The 19,646-nt window shown below is 42.5% G+C and overlaps 2 protein-coding genes across 2 annotated transcripts in view; one reads left to right on the top strand and one right to left on the bottom strand.

The window, feature by feature from the left end:
* elp4 (elongator acetyltransferase complex subunit 4) overlaps positions 1-4,772 on the top strand; it is a gene marked incomplete at its 5' end in the record, with an annotated part of 51,802 nt that extends 47,030 nt beyond the window's left edge. Inside the window, one exon of the mRNA XM_083995773.1 lies at positions 4,061-4,772. Coding sequence (XP_083851899.1) covers positions 4,061-4,189 — 129 coding nt within the window. The 3' untranslated portion in view covers positions 4,190-4,772. The remainder of the gene's footprint in view (positions 1-4,060) is intronic.
* Positions 4,773-9,430: 4,658 nt separating this feature from the next.
* Positions 9,431-19,646, bottom strand: part of pax6b (paired box 6b) — a 38,109-nt gene continuing 27,893 nt past the window's right edge. Inside the window, exons 6-15 of the mRNA XM_083996227.1 lie at positions 17,025-17,155; positions 16,640-16,675; positions 16,339-16,554; positions 15,812-15,977; positions 12,150-12,308; positions 11,856-11,938; positions 11,593-11,743; positions 10,794-10,906; positions 10,381-10,522; positions 9,431-9,636 (exon numbers count right to left, since the gene is read on the bottom strand). Coding sequence (XP_083852353.1) covers positions 9,551-9,636; positions 10,381-10,522; positions 10,794-10,906; positions 11,593-11,743; positions 11,856-11,938; positions 12,150-12,308; positions 15,812-15,977; positions 16,339-16,554; positions 16,640-16,675; positions 17,025-17,155 — 1,283 coding nt within the window. The 3' untranslated portion in view covers positions 9,431-9,550. The remainder of the gene's footprint in view (positions 9,637-10,380; positions 10,523-10,793; positions 10,907-11,592; positions 11,744-11,855; positions 11,939-12,149; positions 12,309-15,811; positions 15,978-16,338; positions 16,555-16,639; positions 16,676-17,024; positions 17,156-19,646) is intronic.

Here is a 19,646-nt window from a genome sequence, read left to right as displayed (position 1 = left end):
CTTTAGAGCTGTGAGGGATTACGACACTGGGAGGTGATTTAGCTTGGTTTAGTGACTGGATAGACCGACGAGTCTGGGAAATTTCTACCAATTTCGTTCTGCTACCATTTTGACCCTTGGCTGGTTGTAGAAATGGGACTGGAAATGGAGGACATTGACCTGGTGTCATGGACAGACGTCCACATTAGTTTACAGTGGCTGCACTGCAGCTGTGCCGCTCAGGGAAATGGAATTGCAAAAGGTAGCACCTCTAATGTGACCACTGTCCATGAACACTGGACGTGTGCTGTATGAATCCATTCAAACTATATGTTTCAAAATTATATTATTGAGATGTTCTGCATCAATACAATAACAGGAATTTCACATTCATGCCTGACAGCATATAGCCGGATTGCTTAGTCGTCATTTCTTCTGCGATTGTAATGACTTCAGCTTAGTTATACAATGCTGAGTTTTCTCTCATTTCACTGACTTAATAGAGATTATTATATGCTGGACAAATTACAATGATTGTGTTAAGTAGGTGTTTATGGTAAATATCGTGTCACTTCCATGAGCATATTCCTACATCGGCTAATCTGATTGGAACAGCCAGACCGGTCGTCATGTGTTCCAACAAGGTGTTGGGTTTCCCATAGTTCTAAGCTGTACAGTGACACGGGCCATTTGAAAGTGTGGCTAAAACTCTATGGAAGAAATGACTCGTTAAATTAGCACCTAATACTCCAGTCATTAGCAAGCCGTTACCCCCAGTGGAATGCCTTTGATGGCACTGCTTTGTGTGAGTGGGTCCCTTGTAAGCTCCAGTTGGGAAAATTTGTCCATCTGGATCTTGGATTATAACACACTTGCATAACATTGCAATACACACAATCAAAGCATAATAAAAACATTTTTTTTAAATGTTAAAACTGTGATTTGGTGTCTTTTCTGACCCATGAAATATTGGTATACAGTATGTGGAGCTGGGTAATGTCCAGTTGTAAAGAACATGAAACACTGTAGTCCTTAAGAACCAAGTCTTTGGGGTGTTTAGAAAGCTGAAGGGAATTGTCCATTGTGGAGTGATATTAGTAACCCTCTTAGGCAAAGCTAGTCTGTGGGCCGGCCCTGAGGGCTCATTTCAAGTGCTTAGCACTCGTTTGGAGCTTTGTCACCCCTCACCCTGTTGCCAGCATGGCCCCAGCCCCTCTGGCTGTGGAGCGGAGCTGAACCACAGACCTTTACCCCTGCCCACCACCGGGGAGGGAACACTGACATCACAAGTCTAACACACACATACACACACTTGCCCACACATACTCGCACTAACACTGTGGCACACATCCATTTTCACAATGTCCCCCCTCCACCACTGCACCCACCACAGCCAATGGTCTACTTTCCCGCCGTCTACTCCCATCCACCACACACCCCCCTTCTCTTATTTTTTCCCTCTTTCTCCACCCTCGTGAAGGTTGCCAGGCAGCAGAGAAAGACTTCACACACACATACACCCCACTATGCCTCTGAGGGTTTTCCGGATGTCCTTGTTTACATCATGGAGTGTGCAGGTCGTAGGGAAGTAGACTCAGAGCCTCCCTGACGATGTCTGTCTAAGTCCTCCACTGACCTCCATTCATCCTGTGTCAATGCAAATGTTCACAGCAGCTCCTCCGTTGGCCTATCACTGCTAAAACAAGTGCACCGTGCTTAACTCATATTGCAGTGTACACGAGGTTAAACAGAAATCTAAATCTCTCTCATGGATTGGCCTCATCTAGTTCTCACGCATTGACATTGTTGTTTAGAGTGGGGCTGAATTAAAGCTAACTTCTTATAGCTGTGATCACCAATAGCCTGTTATCAGCTCTAACAGTTGCTGTCGCTGATGTGCGCTGTGGTTACTGACTGTTACTAGGCTGTCTTTTCCCTCTGTGCCAAAACCGATCGATTGGTTTTGTCTGCTCCTCCCTCCAACTTTGATGTTACCATTGATTGTTCTCATCTGCCCCTGAACTCAAAGGTTAGAGGAGCTGAGCTGCACTTCTGGATTGCTTTGACCTTCGCTCTGCACATGCTCAGTGGGTTCACAGAGCCCAGAGCCAAGCAAGGCACGGTGTAGCCAGGGCCGTGGGTGCGTGACAGCCAGACAACGGTGTGATGTCTTTTTTTTTTTCTTTTTCTTTTTTTTTACTCACCCACTGAGGATGATGTATATGTGATTGATTTTTCTCCTACCCCTCTCTCTACCGTGTTTCCGCTGCAGTGCACTAAGCAGGACTGAGTCCAGGCTTGATCAATGCATTGTTTTTCTTTTTCAATCACACTTGAGTGAGCTGAAGACACGAAAGGTTACACAGGTGAGGTTTGGCAGGGTTGGAAGCAGAGCAGAGCTTCTGGAAGCCCCCTCAAGGCCAATATAAGAGTTTGCATGGGTGTTGGTGTGTTTCTGCAAGAGAGAGTCAAAGACGGAGTAACATACAAAGAGAATGCAAATAACTTTATGTTTGTTTTATTTTAACAAACTCTTAGTAGTTAGTATAAACTCACTTGTCTTGTCTTGGGAGTGGGAATCTTTAGTCCTTGCCTGTGTAAGTCCTGTGTAACCTTACCTTTACCATCTTGCATTAAATTATAGGTCCCTGGCTGTGTCTCAGCGCTCACCTGCCCCGGATAATCTGCAGGGGCTGCATGAAGACTACTCCTCTTGTTTCCTCTACTTGCCTGACAAACAATCAGCTGACACACACACAAAGGCAACATGCTCAACACAAAAGAGAGACCACTTGAGCACGATGTGGCTCCGACCTGTTAGCCACAGTAGCGGGAGCACACGGCTTCAAATCAGGCCAGGGGAAATTAGCGATGTTAAAAAAAAAAAATTTTAAATAAACATTTTGCTGTTCAGACTCGGGTGTTTCAAATCCCCTGAAAACAGCATTAAGCAAAGGAAGGAAGCAGTCAGCCCTAGAGGGGTAAAGAGTGTCGCGTAGTCCTGAATGATCTCTTAGTAATGACGCCGTTAAACCCAATACCCAAACACCTAGTCATTAAGAAAAAGATAAGTATCTGTGGGAGTAGAGGGGCTCTCCCAAAGCTGGATGTCTGGAGGGGGTGAGGATGTGAGGCGGGTAGGGCCGTGGTTGGGTGGGGTGGAGTGGGAGCACAGGCTTTGACCAGTGGGTTTCAGATGTCATGGCAGATTCTTTCAAGGGCAAATTACAGGGTTTAACTCCTCTTGTACCCAGGATGCCTGTATTCTGATTTAACTTCCTCGATAGACACTCGAGCAACACGCCACTCAACACCATTGTCGGGCGCACACTTGACTCTGGAGACACTTCACCTCCTCTCACGCTCTCAGCACCTCTTCAAGACTTTGTTTTCGTGGAGTGCCACCGGCGGCCTTTTTCTTGCGGCTTCAGGAGAGAGCGGAGCTGAGTTGTAGCCCCCCTCTTAAGCTTTGTAGTAGTTAGCGTGTTGGTGTTAGGGGGCTTTACATGAGTGGCCCTTTGTGCTTTGAGTTGGCACAGGGCAGCTCCACAGATAAGCTTTACCGCGAAACAGCTAAAAGACTTGATTCTGTTGACTCTGGTATTAGCCGAACATAATCATCTGCGTTGCATACACAGTGAAGCAATCAACATCCACATTCACGCTCTGCATGCACGTTTGTGTCCAAACACACACTTTATCTTACCTTAACTCATAAAATGCATGCTGTTGTGTCCCATACACAACTGTTTGCACCCCTACCACTCTCTCTCTCTCTGTCACAAACACACACACACACACACACATATTCCCTGTGAGCTGTAACAGACCTAAAGCTCTCTGAAGCATTTAGCAGCACGCTAGCAGGTTTACTCCACGCTGCCAGTGCTGAGGGGAGTGGTGAAGCATCTAATGCAATTTCAACCCAACATGGCTCTCTGTGAATAAACATCACTGAAGTGTAGCATCTACTGTATGTTGATCCACTGTAGTGCTTTCTTTTTTCTCCATACAGGCTGATCTAATACTCCCCCTCCCTCCCCCCCTCTCTCTCTCTTTCTTTCTCTCTCTCTCTCTGTAGAGACTGCATTTGCCCCCAGATTTATCTGAGACGGTGAGTCGTGTGAGCAGGGGGGAGCTGGCAGGAGGGGCCGCGGCGGCTTCAGGCTGTGGCTCCGGCTCTTCCGGCAACAAACACCTGGACTTCTAGAGCTCTCCCACTCAGTCGCCACGGGCAACCAACACCTGGACCGCTGCAGCACGTTGTCCTCTTAACCACGGTGACCAGGTTGTTCCCTCACCCACATAATGTCAACCGAGATAACCCTGCCAGCCATTACCACCTGCCAACTGTCCGAGCCGGGGGTGAAGATCTAAACATCCACAGTCTCATAACGGACACATTTCATCCTTCATTTGAAGTACTTTTTTTTATATAAACCTCCAGTACACTCTATATGCTCCTTCTTACTTTGCACATTTTTAAACTACCGACAAGAAGTTCATTTTAACTTGGAAATAAAAAAAAAGTGAGCACTATGGTATTTCAAAATGTTACATGGAGGTAGACGCTTGGCAGGTCACATGTATGTAACCCAATTAAAATCCAAGAAGGAGGGATTGTTAAAGCCTTGCTACATTATTTTGATGTCTTTCTCTGGCTCTGGGGGGTTTGTTTACATGTAAAGTGTAATCTGGATTTTTTATTTTTTTTTTGTCATTACAGACTCTCAGTCTTGGCAGACGTTAAATTATTTATGAGCTTTCCCCCAAGCTCAGCACTTACTTTATGAAACAAGTGGCCTCTCCTGCTTAGCTCCACCTTGAACAATAGTCTCAAAGTCTTTTTTTTTTCTAGAATAATGTAATGAAGTATGATTGTGTTGACTTAAATAAAAGAAAATAGATACACAGTGCGCAACATGTGTTCTTTACTCAGATTTTACTTGACTGCATCTCAACACCTTCTATAAAGGGAAAGTTCACTCCCCGCGAGTGTGTGTACACGTGTTATGAATGACTGATCTGTGGTCTGCCTCACCGGTTTCAGGTTCGAATAGGGATGCCTCCGTCCGACCCCGAGTCTGTGCCGGTGAGTGACGTCTACCTCCAGTAAGCTGGAATGTGGGCAGAGGGTAGGAGCGCTGGATTTGGGTGCAGGCTTCACACCTCATCAGGCATGTTTGCTGGATGAGCTGCTTTGCCATGACAAGCCCAAAAGAACAAATTAGGTCAAATGGTGACATGGAGAAACACAGAAAAAAAAAACAACATGAAAAATTTAATGTTTCATTTTTGTTTTCCTCAGTCTAGCTGCTGATGCCAGTTTGAATATTTTTGCCTGTAAAAAGTGGCAGTGTTGGTAAGCGTCTGCAACACGTGTTGGGAGATGGTGGTGTTATCTGACAGTTTCATGCATGAATGGAGTGATCTTATATTGGGTGTATGAGAAAGAGAGATGACATACACAGGTCACTTACACAGGTGAGCGAAAGCTTGTGTTGTCAAGATAAAAACTGTTCTCCGAGTTATTGTTGTCGAAGAGCTGACGTATTTAGGGTACAATTTTAAGGTAGATTAAAATGGAACACATTCACTTTGGCATTTGTTTATGTTGCCGTATGACTTGTGCTTGTATGTTACGCTCTGCGTCACATAGCGCTGATTCACTTTTTGTTCAGTCGGTACAGAAAGTGAATTATTTTTGAAGTTTTATAATGTTTCACATTTGATTTGATTTAATTTGATATTATATATATATATATATATATATATATTCACATATTTACATTTATAACTTAGTGAAGTCTCAACATTCACATTTCAAACAAAGCTCACCATACATGTGGCTGTGCTGATTTTCAAAATTAAAACAACATATTAAATATGACTTCTTACTGCTCAGAAAACGTTGATTGGATGTGGTTTGACAAAGCTGATTGGCCACTTACTCATATTATTAGTAGTATAGTAGGAATTAATAAGTAATCCAGTAATATGAATACAGTAATGTTTCTGGAGAAAGTGTTTTTTATTTTTTCTGCCCTCATAGGATTTTTTTTCTAAATAAATGATCACATGTGGCTCTTCAGATGCCTTATTACCCCTCATCTCACCCACAGTTAAGATGTTCCTTAGAACATCTCCTGAGAACTCATATGCAGTTGTTGTCTTTATATTTCTTGTTTTCCCGACCTAGCCAAAGCTCAGTAACTGTTTATGGCAATGTATATTTTGGGTTTAATGTGTTTGAATATGGCAGAAGAATATGGTAGTAGCACATTGAATTCTTTGCTGTTAAAAACTTGCTCTGAAACCTGTGAGACTAACACATAAGATGAACATCCACTGCTGTTGGCACATTTTACAGGCACCATTTACCTTAAAGTCTCACTTGGCCTGAAGCAAAACTGAGAGCAATTGGACAGAGTGGAGAGAATATGATTTTATAATTGTGTGTTTTGACAGTTGCTGCTTATGTCGTATATTGATTCTTCACCAAAGCCGTAGTTGTTTTCCTACAGTAGCTTTAGCTGAGGTCTTACAGGCTCTATTATTAAATGGCTGTCACATCACAGCACTATTGACATAACAGTGTAAGGTAATATTTTCCCCCCTATGCAATTTTGATTTAATAAATCAGGCTGATCCTCAAGCATGTTGTGTTACTGTCAAATGCAGTTTACAAAATATATTAATACTAGTATTTATTTACAAAAAGTTAGTTTGTGTTAAAGCACACATACATAATACACCTAGACTGTTGACACTAAATAGGAGAGTATCCGCTTCTCTTTGCTGCTGTGGGAATTCAGATTCAGATTCCCAGGTCAGAATTAGTTTCCCATTGAACAACTGATCAAAGTGAACAAAGTTCTCAGGAACTTTTTCTTTTTTTTTCATATTGCCAAACTTTGTTCTGAGCCAGAATTACATTTAAACCTTTTTATCCCAAAGCTGTGTATTATTTAGACTTCCGCTAATTGCACTCTTTCTTGCATTTTGAATTTCTCTTTCATTTTCTCTCTGTAATTATTAATGCTCCTGCTCCGTCTCGGCACGTTTGTCTAGCTCTTTCTCTCTTCTCCTCCCACTGCTCTCAGAATAGAATTCTTCTGTCTGTGTGATAAACTGGATTAAATGAATAGAGAAATTGCTTTAGCGCCATTAGAAAAAAATCTGATTAACCTCAGATCCTCAAAGTTCTGATTGGACTATTAAATATTGAGTGAGATGTTGTAAATTCAATTTATCAATTTAGCAAGATATTTGGTGCCGTTACATGCTGTGTGAATGTTACCTGACCTCACTCTCTACTGGACATCCTTTCCTTTTAGATAGCTCTCCCACTCACTCTGTCTTACACACCCCTTCAAATCCACACACACACACATACACACATAACCCCCCTGCTGAGGCAGCAAGTGAAGCAAAATAACTCACTCTGCCACACAATCGCTCCTCTGCCTCGCTCTAGGCACTGGCTGCTTTATTCCATGACTTTTTTTCCCCTCCTCTGCTCCCTCCTCGTCCTCATTGGTTCTGTATTTTTTCATACCATTGTAACTCTGCTAAAACAAGAGCCAGGGATGGTGAATTGCTTGACCTTTCTCGTTGTGCTGTGTGGTCTGAGTCGACTTGGTTCAGCCCCATACATCAAGAGAGGTTTGTTATTCTGGACACCAGAAGAGGAAGTGTTGTGTATATACATATATATATATATATATTACAGCCCTTTTTTTTACTGGAATTTGTTAGTATTAGATTTACAATAAAAGAAGATCAAATTTGCAGCAATGAAAGTTAAGCAGTGCTCCCACTTGCTGAGTAAAGACTTGACCGGACACAGCATTGAACAGGCAAAAAGGCTTTCTTTAAGACACAATTTTACTGTACAAAATGTTTTATAGTTTTCACAAAATACATTTAGAAAGCTCCATTTTAAATAAAATTAAATTGAAATATTTAAGAGACAGCGTGTAGACGTTTTATCTCAGAAGCATTGCTCAGACGTAAACCCAGTATGTGTCCATGTTCTACGTACACACTGAAATAAAAATGCAAAAACTCAAAAGAGCATGACAGATGATGCTAGAAAAACCCTCCCATGGTCTTCAATCATAAATAAGGACTGCGGGGTTCGACTGCAGTCTCACGAACTCGAAGCCAATGTAATCGAACAGAACGTGTTTACAAAATTTTGCAACACAAGACTAATATCTTTAAAAAAAACATTGTGTACTAGATGAGATACAAAGGCTTTGGTCTGTTTTACAATCAACAATGATTAAATCTGATATGTACTTGTAAACAACTGCCAAACACTTAAGTTTAAAACTCTGTCAAGCAATGTTTAATCATAATTATAGGAATTAAATATTTCTAGTTGCACAATTTTTTTTGACCATAGGACACTATAATACAACTATACCTAAGAGACAAATTGTACCTGACCCTAAAGTAATGTATTTTATGATGCATGGAACATTTATAGAATATTCTCGGGGATATAAATGAAATCAACTTTTATTGGAGAAATCTTTCTGGAAGATTTCTAGGGAAGACAAGTACTTTACATTTTGACATAAACAAACTGGATTATATCGAAGACGCAGTCTACCATTTACAGACTACAGGTTTTCTTTTACACCTGTTTTCCACATTTAATGTTCTTTGTGGTAATCTAGAGTCAATCCAACCACCGAAGCGAGAGGTCCAAGTTGCGTTGCATGCCGCACCGTCTTTGCGCCCTTTGAGCTGCTGATAGTGATCCGTGCCTAATAAGCCAGCAAACGCGGGCCCATGTCAGAGGATGTCAAGACCACAGCCTCAGTGGATGGATCAAGTTTGAGTTTTCTCTGCTAAATATCCATTCGTAAGAAATAAGACCAATAAATATTTTTTTCTTTTTTTGACACAGTAAGAGTCTTCCCTCCAGCTTTTTCGTCTTTAATGATATGCAATAGCGTCCAGAGACCATGCAAAGGCTGGTAGAAAGTCTCGATATAAGCAGATTAAAAGATAGTCATGGCAGAATCTCTCAGGTTCTCCTCTCAAACAAACGCAAGACCAACATGGTTTTCTAGCAGTCCATCTATCAGTACTTGATCTTGGTTTTTCATATTAACATACAAATGGCCATTTACTAACACACCAGAGAAAAAAGGAAACAATGACTGAAGTTGGAAATAGAAAAAAAAACAGATAAGTTTTTGTTCCATAAAAATTTAACACCGGGCACTTTACAGAGGTCCATTTTTTTCTGTCTTTCCATTGTTGTTCTCTCTTCCAAGTCCTCAGTTGAAATGTGCCTAGAGCTACAGAACAGCACACAGTCCCACTGGAAAAACAAAGCCCAGACGTCCCAAGGCTCTCCCAGAGTCTCTCTCTTCCTTTTCGTTCCTCCTCTCCCCCTCTCCTCTCCTCTCCTCTCCTCCTCCTTCTCTCCTCTCCTCCGCCTCTTCTCAACCCTCTATCGCCTTCTCTACTCTCCTGTGCCGTGTAAGTGTGAGGAGCACTGCCGGAGGGCGATGGTGGAGTGGGTGGTTACAGGGTGAAGTAGCTCTTCTCTCTACTGTAGTCTTGACCAGTACTGAGACATGTCAGGCTCGCTCCCTGGGACTTGGACAGGGACAGACACTCCAGGAGAGATGAGTCCTGCAGAGACAGACAGAGAGACACGTCAGCTCAAAGAATAAATAAATTAGAAAAAAAGAAATAATAAATAAATGAAGCCCCACATGTCAGCATGCTATGTTAGGATGAGTGGATGCACCATGCACAGTTAGTGTGTGTTAGCCATAGCGCTAGTTAGCCTTACAGCACAAAGCAATGGGGTTTAAAAGCCTGCAAATAAGGTGGACGAGCAATGAGTCACAAAGCTCTGCACATGGTCGCTCAGTAAAATGCTTGCAAGCTCAATAAATTGTGGCTTTGGCAATGGCATTTAAACAGAGAGAGTACAACAGCAAATGAATCAAATTAATTAGCAATTTAGCACAGAGGAAATGTGGTTATGCATGATTAACTCTTCATGACTATAACCAGTATATATGGCTCTCGGTAACAGCATCCTAATGGGGTGGAACTAAACTATGGGCTGAAGTAGTGGGATTGACATGATGGCACAGAGCAGCGATGGAAATGAGCTCCTTTCATGCAGCTTGCAGAGGGAAGATGATATGAAATGTAGAGATATTGACCCGCAGATGTTTAAACCATGAAGTTTCTCGAATAAGAGAGGAAGAAGGTAGAGCTGCCGCGGCGGATCATGAATCAAAGATGGCTATGTAGTACCCCTTTATTACAGGAAAGGTGGCAGATAGAGTGCACGCTTTGATCTCTCTCTTTTATTAATATTAATTCCCAAGCATGTTGGTAAACAATGAATTTTCTGCCTACCTGTTGAGGTGGTACCAGAAGTGGTCATTGATTGGCTGTTCATATGTGCCTGCATATGAGGGGGCGTGTATGTGTCGTAGCTCCGCCCGTTCACAGGCGGACTGGTAGGCAGCATGCAGGAATAAGAGGAGGTCTGGCTGGGCTATAGATGGGGGGAGAGAACGTAACATTAGCTTAGCCAACCATAATGTTCAGCTCAGTAGCCTGTGACACTCTAAGCTTATCATAGGCACATCTGTCTAGATTTAATTTTATCCATTTTATTTTTAATTATTTTTGTAATTCTATTATTTCATTCAAAATACGATTTAAAGGAACGTGCTTGGCCAGGACACATTATTTAAATCACTTATTATATAATATACACATCTGTAAACAAGTGTTGACTTTTTTTCTTCTTTTTTTTTACTTACTTGCATAGGTAGATTGTTTGCCATGGTGAAGCTGGGCATGGGGGGCAGCGCACTGTAGGTGTTTGTGAGTGCAGAGTCAGGTCTACCCAGCATTGACCCCGAGGTGAAAGACACTGTGAATGAAAAATGGAAAATGTGGTTAAAAGAAAAAAACACACACACACACACACACGGGCACGCAAACGCACGCACGCACAAACGCGGGGTCCTGCGGAGTGAGAGAGCGTCTCATTAGCGTTAAGTAGGGCATGCGTGAGGTGACGCCTTATTTGACAGGCAGATAAGCCCGGACAGACACTGAGCAGCGTGTGTGTGTGTGTGTGTATGTGTGCGTGTGAGTGTGTGTGTGTGTGTGTCTCAGGTGATTGACTTGTGAGCGTGAGTGCGCGAGCTTCACTTCTGCCGGTGTGCCCTCGTGCCTGATTTGGTAATTACGCAGATAGTCAGCTGAGAAGTTTTGCTCAATCATCCATCAAAGGGAAAACCACCGGTGTTACTTCATGTGAAGCAGAGCGCACAGGCACCGAGGCCTCCGCTCTCCTCCTTCTGTGACTCCGCAGGTTGCCCTATAATAATATTTACCTTTATTTCCCATGGATCCTGTCTGGCTTAAAATCGTGCACGTTTAAATAAGTCGGGTTTTTTTTTTTTTTTTTTTTTTTTGAGTGACCCCTGTGACAAAATCCACGCCTGGCTGTGCAAATAGTCGACTTAATCTATTTTTATATCTAACTCTGATGTTTATATATATATATTTATATATAATTGGTGTGTGTTTCGGTGTGAAGCGCGGGCCTACCTGGTGTAGTGGGCTGCGGGATGGCCTGGTAGACGCTGGTGCTGAAGCTGCTGCTGATGGGGATGTGACTGGAGGAGTTGTTGGCCTGCCGGCGCTGGTTCCGCAGCTTCTCCTCTCGCCTCCACTTTGCTCTTCTATTTGAAAACCATACCTGCGACCAGACACTCCATGTTAGTTCTCTTATCCACCCATCCACCTCTCAATGTAAAGGAAAATATGATAGCTATACGGGTATAAAAGAAAAAAAGTTGCTGTTCACTTACTTGTATTCTTGCTTCGGGCAGGTCGATTTTCGCTGCTAGTCTCTCTCGTGCGAAAACATCTGGATAATGAGTTCTTTCAAATTCTGTAAAGCAGAAAAGTGTTGGTAAATAAACAGCAAAATAAATTGAGGTTTTACTGAATGTATGCCTCTCCAAGGCCCAGGCCCCCAAACTTCTATATACTAGCACCTCAATGATTACACTTATTTGCTCCGTATAATAAACCATTAGATAGGTAGCTGTCGGGAGCGGTTTTTTTGTTTTTTATTAATGATTGACTGCTTGTTGTTGCACCTTTTTCCAGAGCCTCGATCTGCTCCTGTGTGAAGGACGTGCGGTTTCTCTGTAGTTTCCTCTTGAGCTGCAGTCGCATCTGTGTCTCCTCCGAGTCCTCACCGTTCGAGCTGATGGAGTTTGTGTTTTCTCCTGCACCGTCTTGTTGTTGGCAGCCATCTGCAAAAAAAAAAAAAAAAAAAAAAAGCATTTAATGGAAATAAGCATTCAATTAAGTTAATTGAATAATTAATTCTCGGGTCTGGTGTTGTATCAGCCTACAGCTAATTGTACAGACCGCGGTACAACATCATTAATTAAAAGCCACTATCATGGTTGATTTCATTCAAAATCAAATGAATTATTGAAACTTCTTCTTAATGTTTCCTGATTCCAGACGACTGCCCGCGTGAAAAGGAACATTATCAAAAAAAATGAATGAATGAATGAATGAATGAAAAGAAAAGGACCTCGCAGTTAAAGTGTTTATAAAATATTGTGAGAAAACCAGGCTGGCTGAGGGGAAAGGGCTTCGCGTACTTATCGCGTCCCAACAATGGCGTGTGTTCTCAAAAGGTTAAGAGAAATGTGACAAGATGTGGTGAACTTCTTTTCAGAGCCTATGAAATGTATTAAAACCCCAAACTCACACTACCTCCCCCCTCCTCCTCGTTTTTTTTTTTTTTTTTTTTTTTTAGGGCAGAGTAAGGCCTCAATGGTCGTTCCCATATGGGCGTTGGTATAGCCATTGAGGTGACCACCAACTTTTGAATAGGAGAAGACGCTTTTCAGAATGATACAATGCCTTCAGGAGTAAGGGAAACCATTAAACTATGGACACAGCCAGGGACGAGCAGTGAGCCCTCGGTGGGTGTAATATATGGGAGGGGTAGGGTAGTGGTGGTGGTGAGAGGGGAGGGGTAGATGGGGGGGGGTGGGGGGGGGGGGCTATTGGAGGAGATGACAAAAGGATTCCCTCTCTCTGGAGGCGCACAGGCTGTAGTACTTTGGTATTGTGCGCACGAGGATCCCAGTCAACAGAGCTTTGAGTCCAGTGTGTTAACCCTTATCCACTACCATCATTAATCACGTCCCCCGGCCAGCTCCACGCCAGTCAGGATTTCTGTCTTCAATTGGAAACAAATGAGTGAGGAGAGAGCATGTAACCCCCTGAACAACCAAAATAAGGCCAATCTATTCACTGCTCCTGCTTGTCCGCGGTGGGCCCAAAGGCCCCTTCAGCTGCAGGGCGAGGCTTATCGACTAATGTCTGTCTTGTTGTTGGACATCATTATCACACCGAGAAGTTAATGCGAAATTAAGCAGGGGGTGCGTGGAGACACAGGCTGGTTTATGTAATATCTGTCAGAAGCCATGACTTGGACTCATCTCAGCTTTTTGTTTTTATTTTTTGTATTTTTTCATTATTATTTATGCAGATTATGTTTATGTGTTGATGATGGGCGTGAATAGTTCCTTGCTAGAGGACAGTAGGCTATTACCAGGGTGGAACAGGTGCACACATGAACAACAAGTTTAAATTGTGTAAAAGTTGTCATGGGGTGTCAAAGATTTTGGCTGTTGGGGATGATTTTTTTTTTTTTTTTTTTTAAGTTTTTAGTTTCATGCACAAGTTGCACATTTTCTGGTCTTTCCGCTAAAAGCAGAGCGATAAAGCTGCTAAAGGGCCGCAAACACAACTAGTGCGTCTATATGTGCAAGTGTTGGCTCAGTGGAGGAAACCTGATGCTACATGTTTCTTGACAATTTCCCCCTGCTGCAAAGTAGAGAGAAGTCTTCTTCTATAGGCCAATAGTTTGTATCCACGCTATTTGTTTCTTCACTCCGGCTAATCCATAAAAAGGAGTGAATGTGAAGCTATTATCCGTCTGCCAGACCCACTGACGCTAGGATGGGATTTGTTTTCTTTATAAAAGCGCTGGGAAATAAACTCATTCTTTAGTATCACGATGTCTCAGCCAGTGAGGCGGAAAAGCAGCAAAAAAAGAGAGAGAGGGAGAGAGAGCGAGAGATACCGAACCAATTGCGGCACCTTTCAGCTGCTGAGACCGGATCAAAACACTCTTGAGAAACCGCTTAGAACTGAAAGAGAAAGTGAGAGACTAAATCCTATAGACGGGATTTAGAGCCATATAGCCAGCGACTGAGAATGAGAAAGAGATAAAAGACCAAATCGGTGAGGAGTTTTATTCGTTCCTCTTTGGATAGAGTTGTCTTCTTTTGGGGCCCTGTCACTCTCCATGTCGCTATTATATCTGCTTACTCGGCTGTCGGATGGAAAACATATTTTCCTTCCCTTGAGACAACTGCTTTACCTAAATACTGAAGGCCTACTGAGGTGAACACAACCCAAAAAAGTCATCATCATTATCATTATAATTATTATAATAATTATTATTACTACTATTATTATTATTACTATTATTTTTTTTTACAACTGCTACTACTACTGGTAAAAAATTATTTATATTTCTGAAAAATAATAATAAAATATTAAACAACCAATAATCAGTCTAACGTGTTATACCAACGGAAGGGTGAAACAAGATCCTACCTTTATTAATTAATAAGTACACAATAATAACAATAATAATAATAACATTAATAATTATAATAATGTTAACAATAATAATAATGATAATAATAACAATAATAAATAGGCTAAATTAGTTATTGTGATTTGTTTCAGAATCATTTTAGCTGTTAATATGATCCTTTCCGCTTTACTGCTCGTTAACAGCCCCACGTGTCCAAATGGTGATCAAACAAATGCAAATGGTTATTTGCAAAGACTGAATTCCACCACTCTCACGTCCCCCTCTCTGCTTCATATAAATCAGGCACAGTGCTGAAACATTTGTTTAATCGGTGACTATTTAAGAAGCCAAGTCAACGTTAAAACGAGAGAGACAGAGGAGGAGAGAGAGAAAAGAAAGGTGGTGTTTCTTGTAAGAAAATGTGTGTCTCAGTGTTTGGCCTGCAGCAGGCCGACAGAGAAACCCTCTCAAGTGGAACATTTCCACAGCAGCCTTGCCATCTCCACACTCCTGCATGTTGCCATAATGAGAGACAAAGCCCTCTCTAATGAGCAATTACACGTAGTGCGGACCGTTCCCATAACCAATCATTGCGTGTGAAGGAAAACATTCCTTTGTACTAATATCCCCGCACACAGCTCCCCGGCTCTGCCTCCCCATCAGGAGGGGAGGAAAATGCAGGCTGTTGGATGGACACCTCTGCTGAAAGGACAAGCCGCTGTCACGCACATCCATGTCTGGGACAGTGGAGGCATTCAGACTGCATGCATGGCCTATGGTTTCCTCTAATCGACTAGTCTTAATTGGGGGTCTTGTTCAGGGCATCAAAGCATGCCAATACAATACCTTCCTGCAAAACAGAGAGCCGTGGACCGGAACCACTGGAGTAGTAGCTATATATGCTATAAAACTATTCATATCCATACATGAACATTCCTGCTGACCTCTGTGGAGTTCACGTTCGTCCTCATGCAACACACGAGGTAAATGTATATTTCTGTGACGGAGTGAGTTTTCAGGCCCGACCCCGCACCGCCCGGTTGTAGCACATCCTCCCTTTCATACAACGGTGCCGGTGGGTGCGTCAAGGTGTCTTTATTGCCACGGTGTGATAATGAGGCTCACCTTGGTTGGGCTGCCCTGGCACTGATGTTCCGGGGTACCAGCCGGGCCGGGTCCCCCAAGTTCCTGTCTGACCGTTGAGCATTCTCAGCTTGTCATACATGCCATCTGCGCCCATCTGTTGCTTTTCACTAGCCAGGTTGCGGAGGACTCTGTTTATCGATGACACCTGAATGACAAATTACATATGATAAGTTGAAGGATTCTTATCAGCGCGTTTCTACAGCCGAGCTCAAGCATGCGTGCGTGTGTGTGTATGTGTGCAGCGTAGCCTACCACAAACACACACACCTTTTCTAATCATAATAAATGTGCACAGGAAGATGTTTACAAATGGTCAACGAGCTCCTTCTAATTGACTGCATGTTTGGGTGATCACATATGCAATAGGGTTGCTGCGCGCAGTGTGTTTAATAAGACTGAATGGTTGGATGCTCATCTCCTTTTCCTCCAGTGCATGAGAAAAAAAAAGTCATTTCATGTGGCAAATTAAATCATGCACATAAGTTGCGGTCAATACATACACTTACACTTGGTATATTGTCGTTGGTGCAGATCCCCTCCGACAGAAGTCTGTCACGGATCTCCCAAGCAAAGATAGACGGACACTCCCGCTTGTACTGCGCGATTTTCGCGACCACCTCTGGAGTGGCGACCCTGGGCTTGCTGCCGCCTATCGCCCTCGGTCTTATGGAACCAGTTTCATAGTATCTGCCCAGGATCTTGCTCACGCAGCCGTTGGACACCTGGATAGAAAACAAAAGACGCAATTCACATACATTATTTACGACTATTAACGGAATTTCTAAGATGGCGTCAAATAATTATCACCTTGTCACTGTCCAGCACTTGGACTTCATCATGGGTCTATAAACACAAAAAATATGCCTTGAATGGTATATTGGTAAATTAGGCATTTCTTACAAGAGATTTATTCTTTATAATAGCAGGCAGGTTATTCTTCTTTTTTGTCGTTTTTCCCCTCAGTGAATTTAATAATGTAGCTAATAAATAATAATTCCACTGATTTAAAATGCAAAACTTTAGGCAACATGAAAGACTGACTTCATGTGAAAACCATACCGTTACGTCTTTCAGAATTTTTTGTCTTGCTTGCTTCATGATTTCAATTGTAAAATCAGTTTGCATCCACTGAAAACAAATCCCTGGATTATTGTTGTTATTATTATTATTCAAAAAGGAGTGTGACTGTCACCTGCAGTATCCTGGAGATGTCGCAGGGTCGAGCACCACTGTGAGCAAGTTCAACTATTTTCTGCCTGGTGGAATCCGGCAGCGGTCTACCATTAACAAACACACCACCAAGCTGGTTTACGCCACTGTGACCTATACATGGAGACAAAAAGCATCGTATAGTCATCACATCATATGACAAGAGCAGAGAATACAGCAGGTGATAAAGCAAATTAATTTCATTTTAGTGATGAGGAGAATGGATGTAATTTTCTCTTTTAGTGGAACCGGGATAATGGAATATGAGGAGGGCATACAGAGGTAAAGTTATTGCAGTTTACATAAAAAAATAAGTTAGACATGTTGATTTAAAATAATAATAATAGTAATAAAAATAATGTCTTGAATCGGAGTTGCACTGAAACAATCCTTTACAGAAACAGTTCCAACTCTCGGTGCGTTCCCCCTCTGCAGTCAAACATTGCGCAGTTATTCAGTAACACATGCACAACCTGGATCAAACGACAGCAGCGTCACAAACAGACTGAAGCAAAATATAAACCTCAATATGTCCCCCCTATAATAATAATAATAATAATACACGAGCGACTCAATGTGTCGTTTTTTGCTACCGATGAAACTCAACCAACCTTGAATCAGCCCGAAAAACTTGGGTATGTAAAGACCGCATCCTGTATCCATCCCCCTCCTGAAGCTACAGCTGCTCTGAGCCAACACCAGCACCTCACTCCTAAACTACATCCTCTCAACATGAATAAATACAAACCAAACATGCAATAACCCGCAACAGCCACAATTACACAAAACCAGCAGCATCCGTGATAATGTCTTAAATTCAAAAGCATCGCTTTCTTTGTTTGTTTGCTTTTAAGAAAGTGTCGTTAAATCGACAGCTCCAGTCCCTTCAAAACACAGTTACGCATGAACCAAACATGCACCACATAGGATACTAGCTCTAAAATAGCAATTTTCACGACTGCTTATTGTCTAAAAAAGAATTATTTTTGGGGAAAATGATCTCTAAATTGTTATATGGCATCTCTGAAAAGCACAAAATAATCCCGCAAACCTGAAGCCAAATGGGAGAGCTGACTCCCCGGAGTGCCTGAGCTGCTCTCTGCTTCTCCGCTCCCTTCCCCTGCGCTGCCGCCCGGTACATTGACTCCGGGAGCAGAGGCTCCTTAGCAATAAATAAGCTCCAAATATAGAAGAGGGGGAAAATATGATGAGCCTGCCTGACATTTGTCTTTAAAATAAAGCTAGCTGCACGTCAAGTTTGAGCTTAATTTCTGGAAATAGGCGGAAGTCGCCTCGGATCATGCATGGGAGGCTAATTGAAAAGATCAGTTGGAGCACTTGTGGCAGGCATGTCACTTTATGACACCGCTCTGCTTTTGAAAATCGCATCGTCACGACAAATAGTAGCATGATAAAACGACCCTTTCTGTCTGCATTTGGATATCACTCAGACAAAATTGGACGCTACTCGTTTACCCTCCGAGGGAGACTTCGTTTTAAGGTGGCCAGGGGCTACGCGCGGTCACAGAAACGAGGGCGCGCCTGGATTCTTAACATATTAAAAGTGACATGCAGTTTTTTCCCCCCTTGTTTGTATTTGACAACAAATGCTCACAGCCACTGCAGTCCTGTTGTGAGCAATCGGTAGGCGTCTTTACTCTGAAATATGTCACAGGACTCTGCTTTAAACTGGAGACTGGATTTTTTTTATAGGAATGATCAAAAGGCTGCGCTCAGACCTGAGTGAAAAATAAACCTGTTTAACTGAGTAACACGTCCCTTTTGGCCACAATGTGTAATAATCTTCCAGCGTGGATCTGATTGATAGTAAATCCATTATCATCCCTCCTGCTCTTTGGTAATTCCAGGATTAAGTGGAATTAATAGACTTCTCATGCTGAAATTGGCCTTACCCGCATTAAGCAGCCCTGCTCTGCGGGTTCTCCAGGGCTCCTCCATCATCTCTGATTTACAACTATCATATAAATCCTCCGGATCGATAAAACCGTCAGATAAGGACATCACATAAAAATCAAACTCTCCTAAGGTTAAGTCTTAATCATGGCACAATTCCCTCAAGTGCCCAGAGTCGATCTCGCCCCGCTGGCGCTGATTATGCGCCTTGTATTCTATTGCAAGTCGACTAATAGGAAAACATATGGTGTCAATTTGGACGCTCCCCACCATATACACCCAGGAGTTATTAGCACAAAAGCCAGCGAGGCCGTCGCGACCTTTAGACAACCCAAAGGGCCGGGCCCAATGATATCTCCTCGGCAATTCGCACCAGACATCACACGCCAAGCCAGGGGAGCATCCCATTAACATCAATCCGCAGCAAAGCAGGAGCGCAGGGCATTGTACACAGCTTTGATAAGGCCCCATCAGCTCAATAATGGACAATTGGCAAGCAAAAAAAAAAAAAGAAGAAGAAGAGGAGGAGAAAAAAAATAAAGTCACAGTGCTGGGGCCTAATCAAATCAGACTCAAATGCCACCAGTTTACAAAAATAAAAATAGCTGATAATATTAATAATGTGTTTGCTTATGATTCACACCTATACACATCAAACTACCCAACTGTCATGTGGTCCAACATTGAACTC

This window comes from Trachurus trachurus, assembly GCF_905171665.1.
Source record: "Trachurus trachurus genome assembly, chromosome: 3".
Lineage (NCBI taxonomy): Eukaryota > Metazoa > Chordata > Actinopteri > Carangiformes > Carangidae > Trachurus > Trachurus trachurus.
The sequence above is the reverse complement of the archived record's forward strand: the minus strand, read 5'-3'. Positions and strand labels throughout refer to the sequence as shown.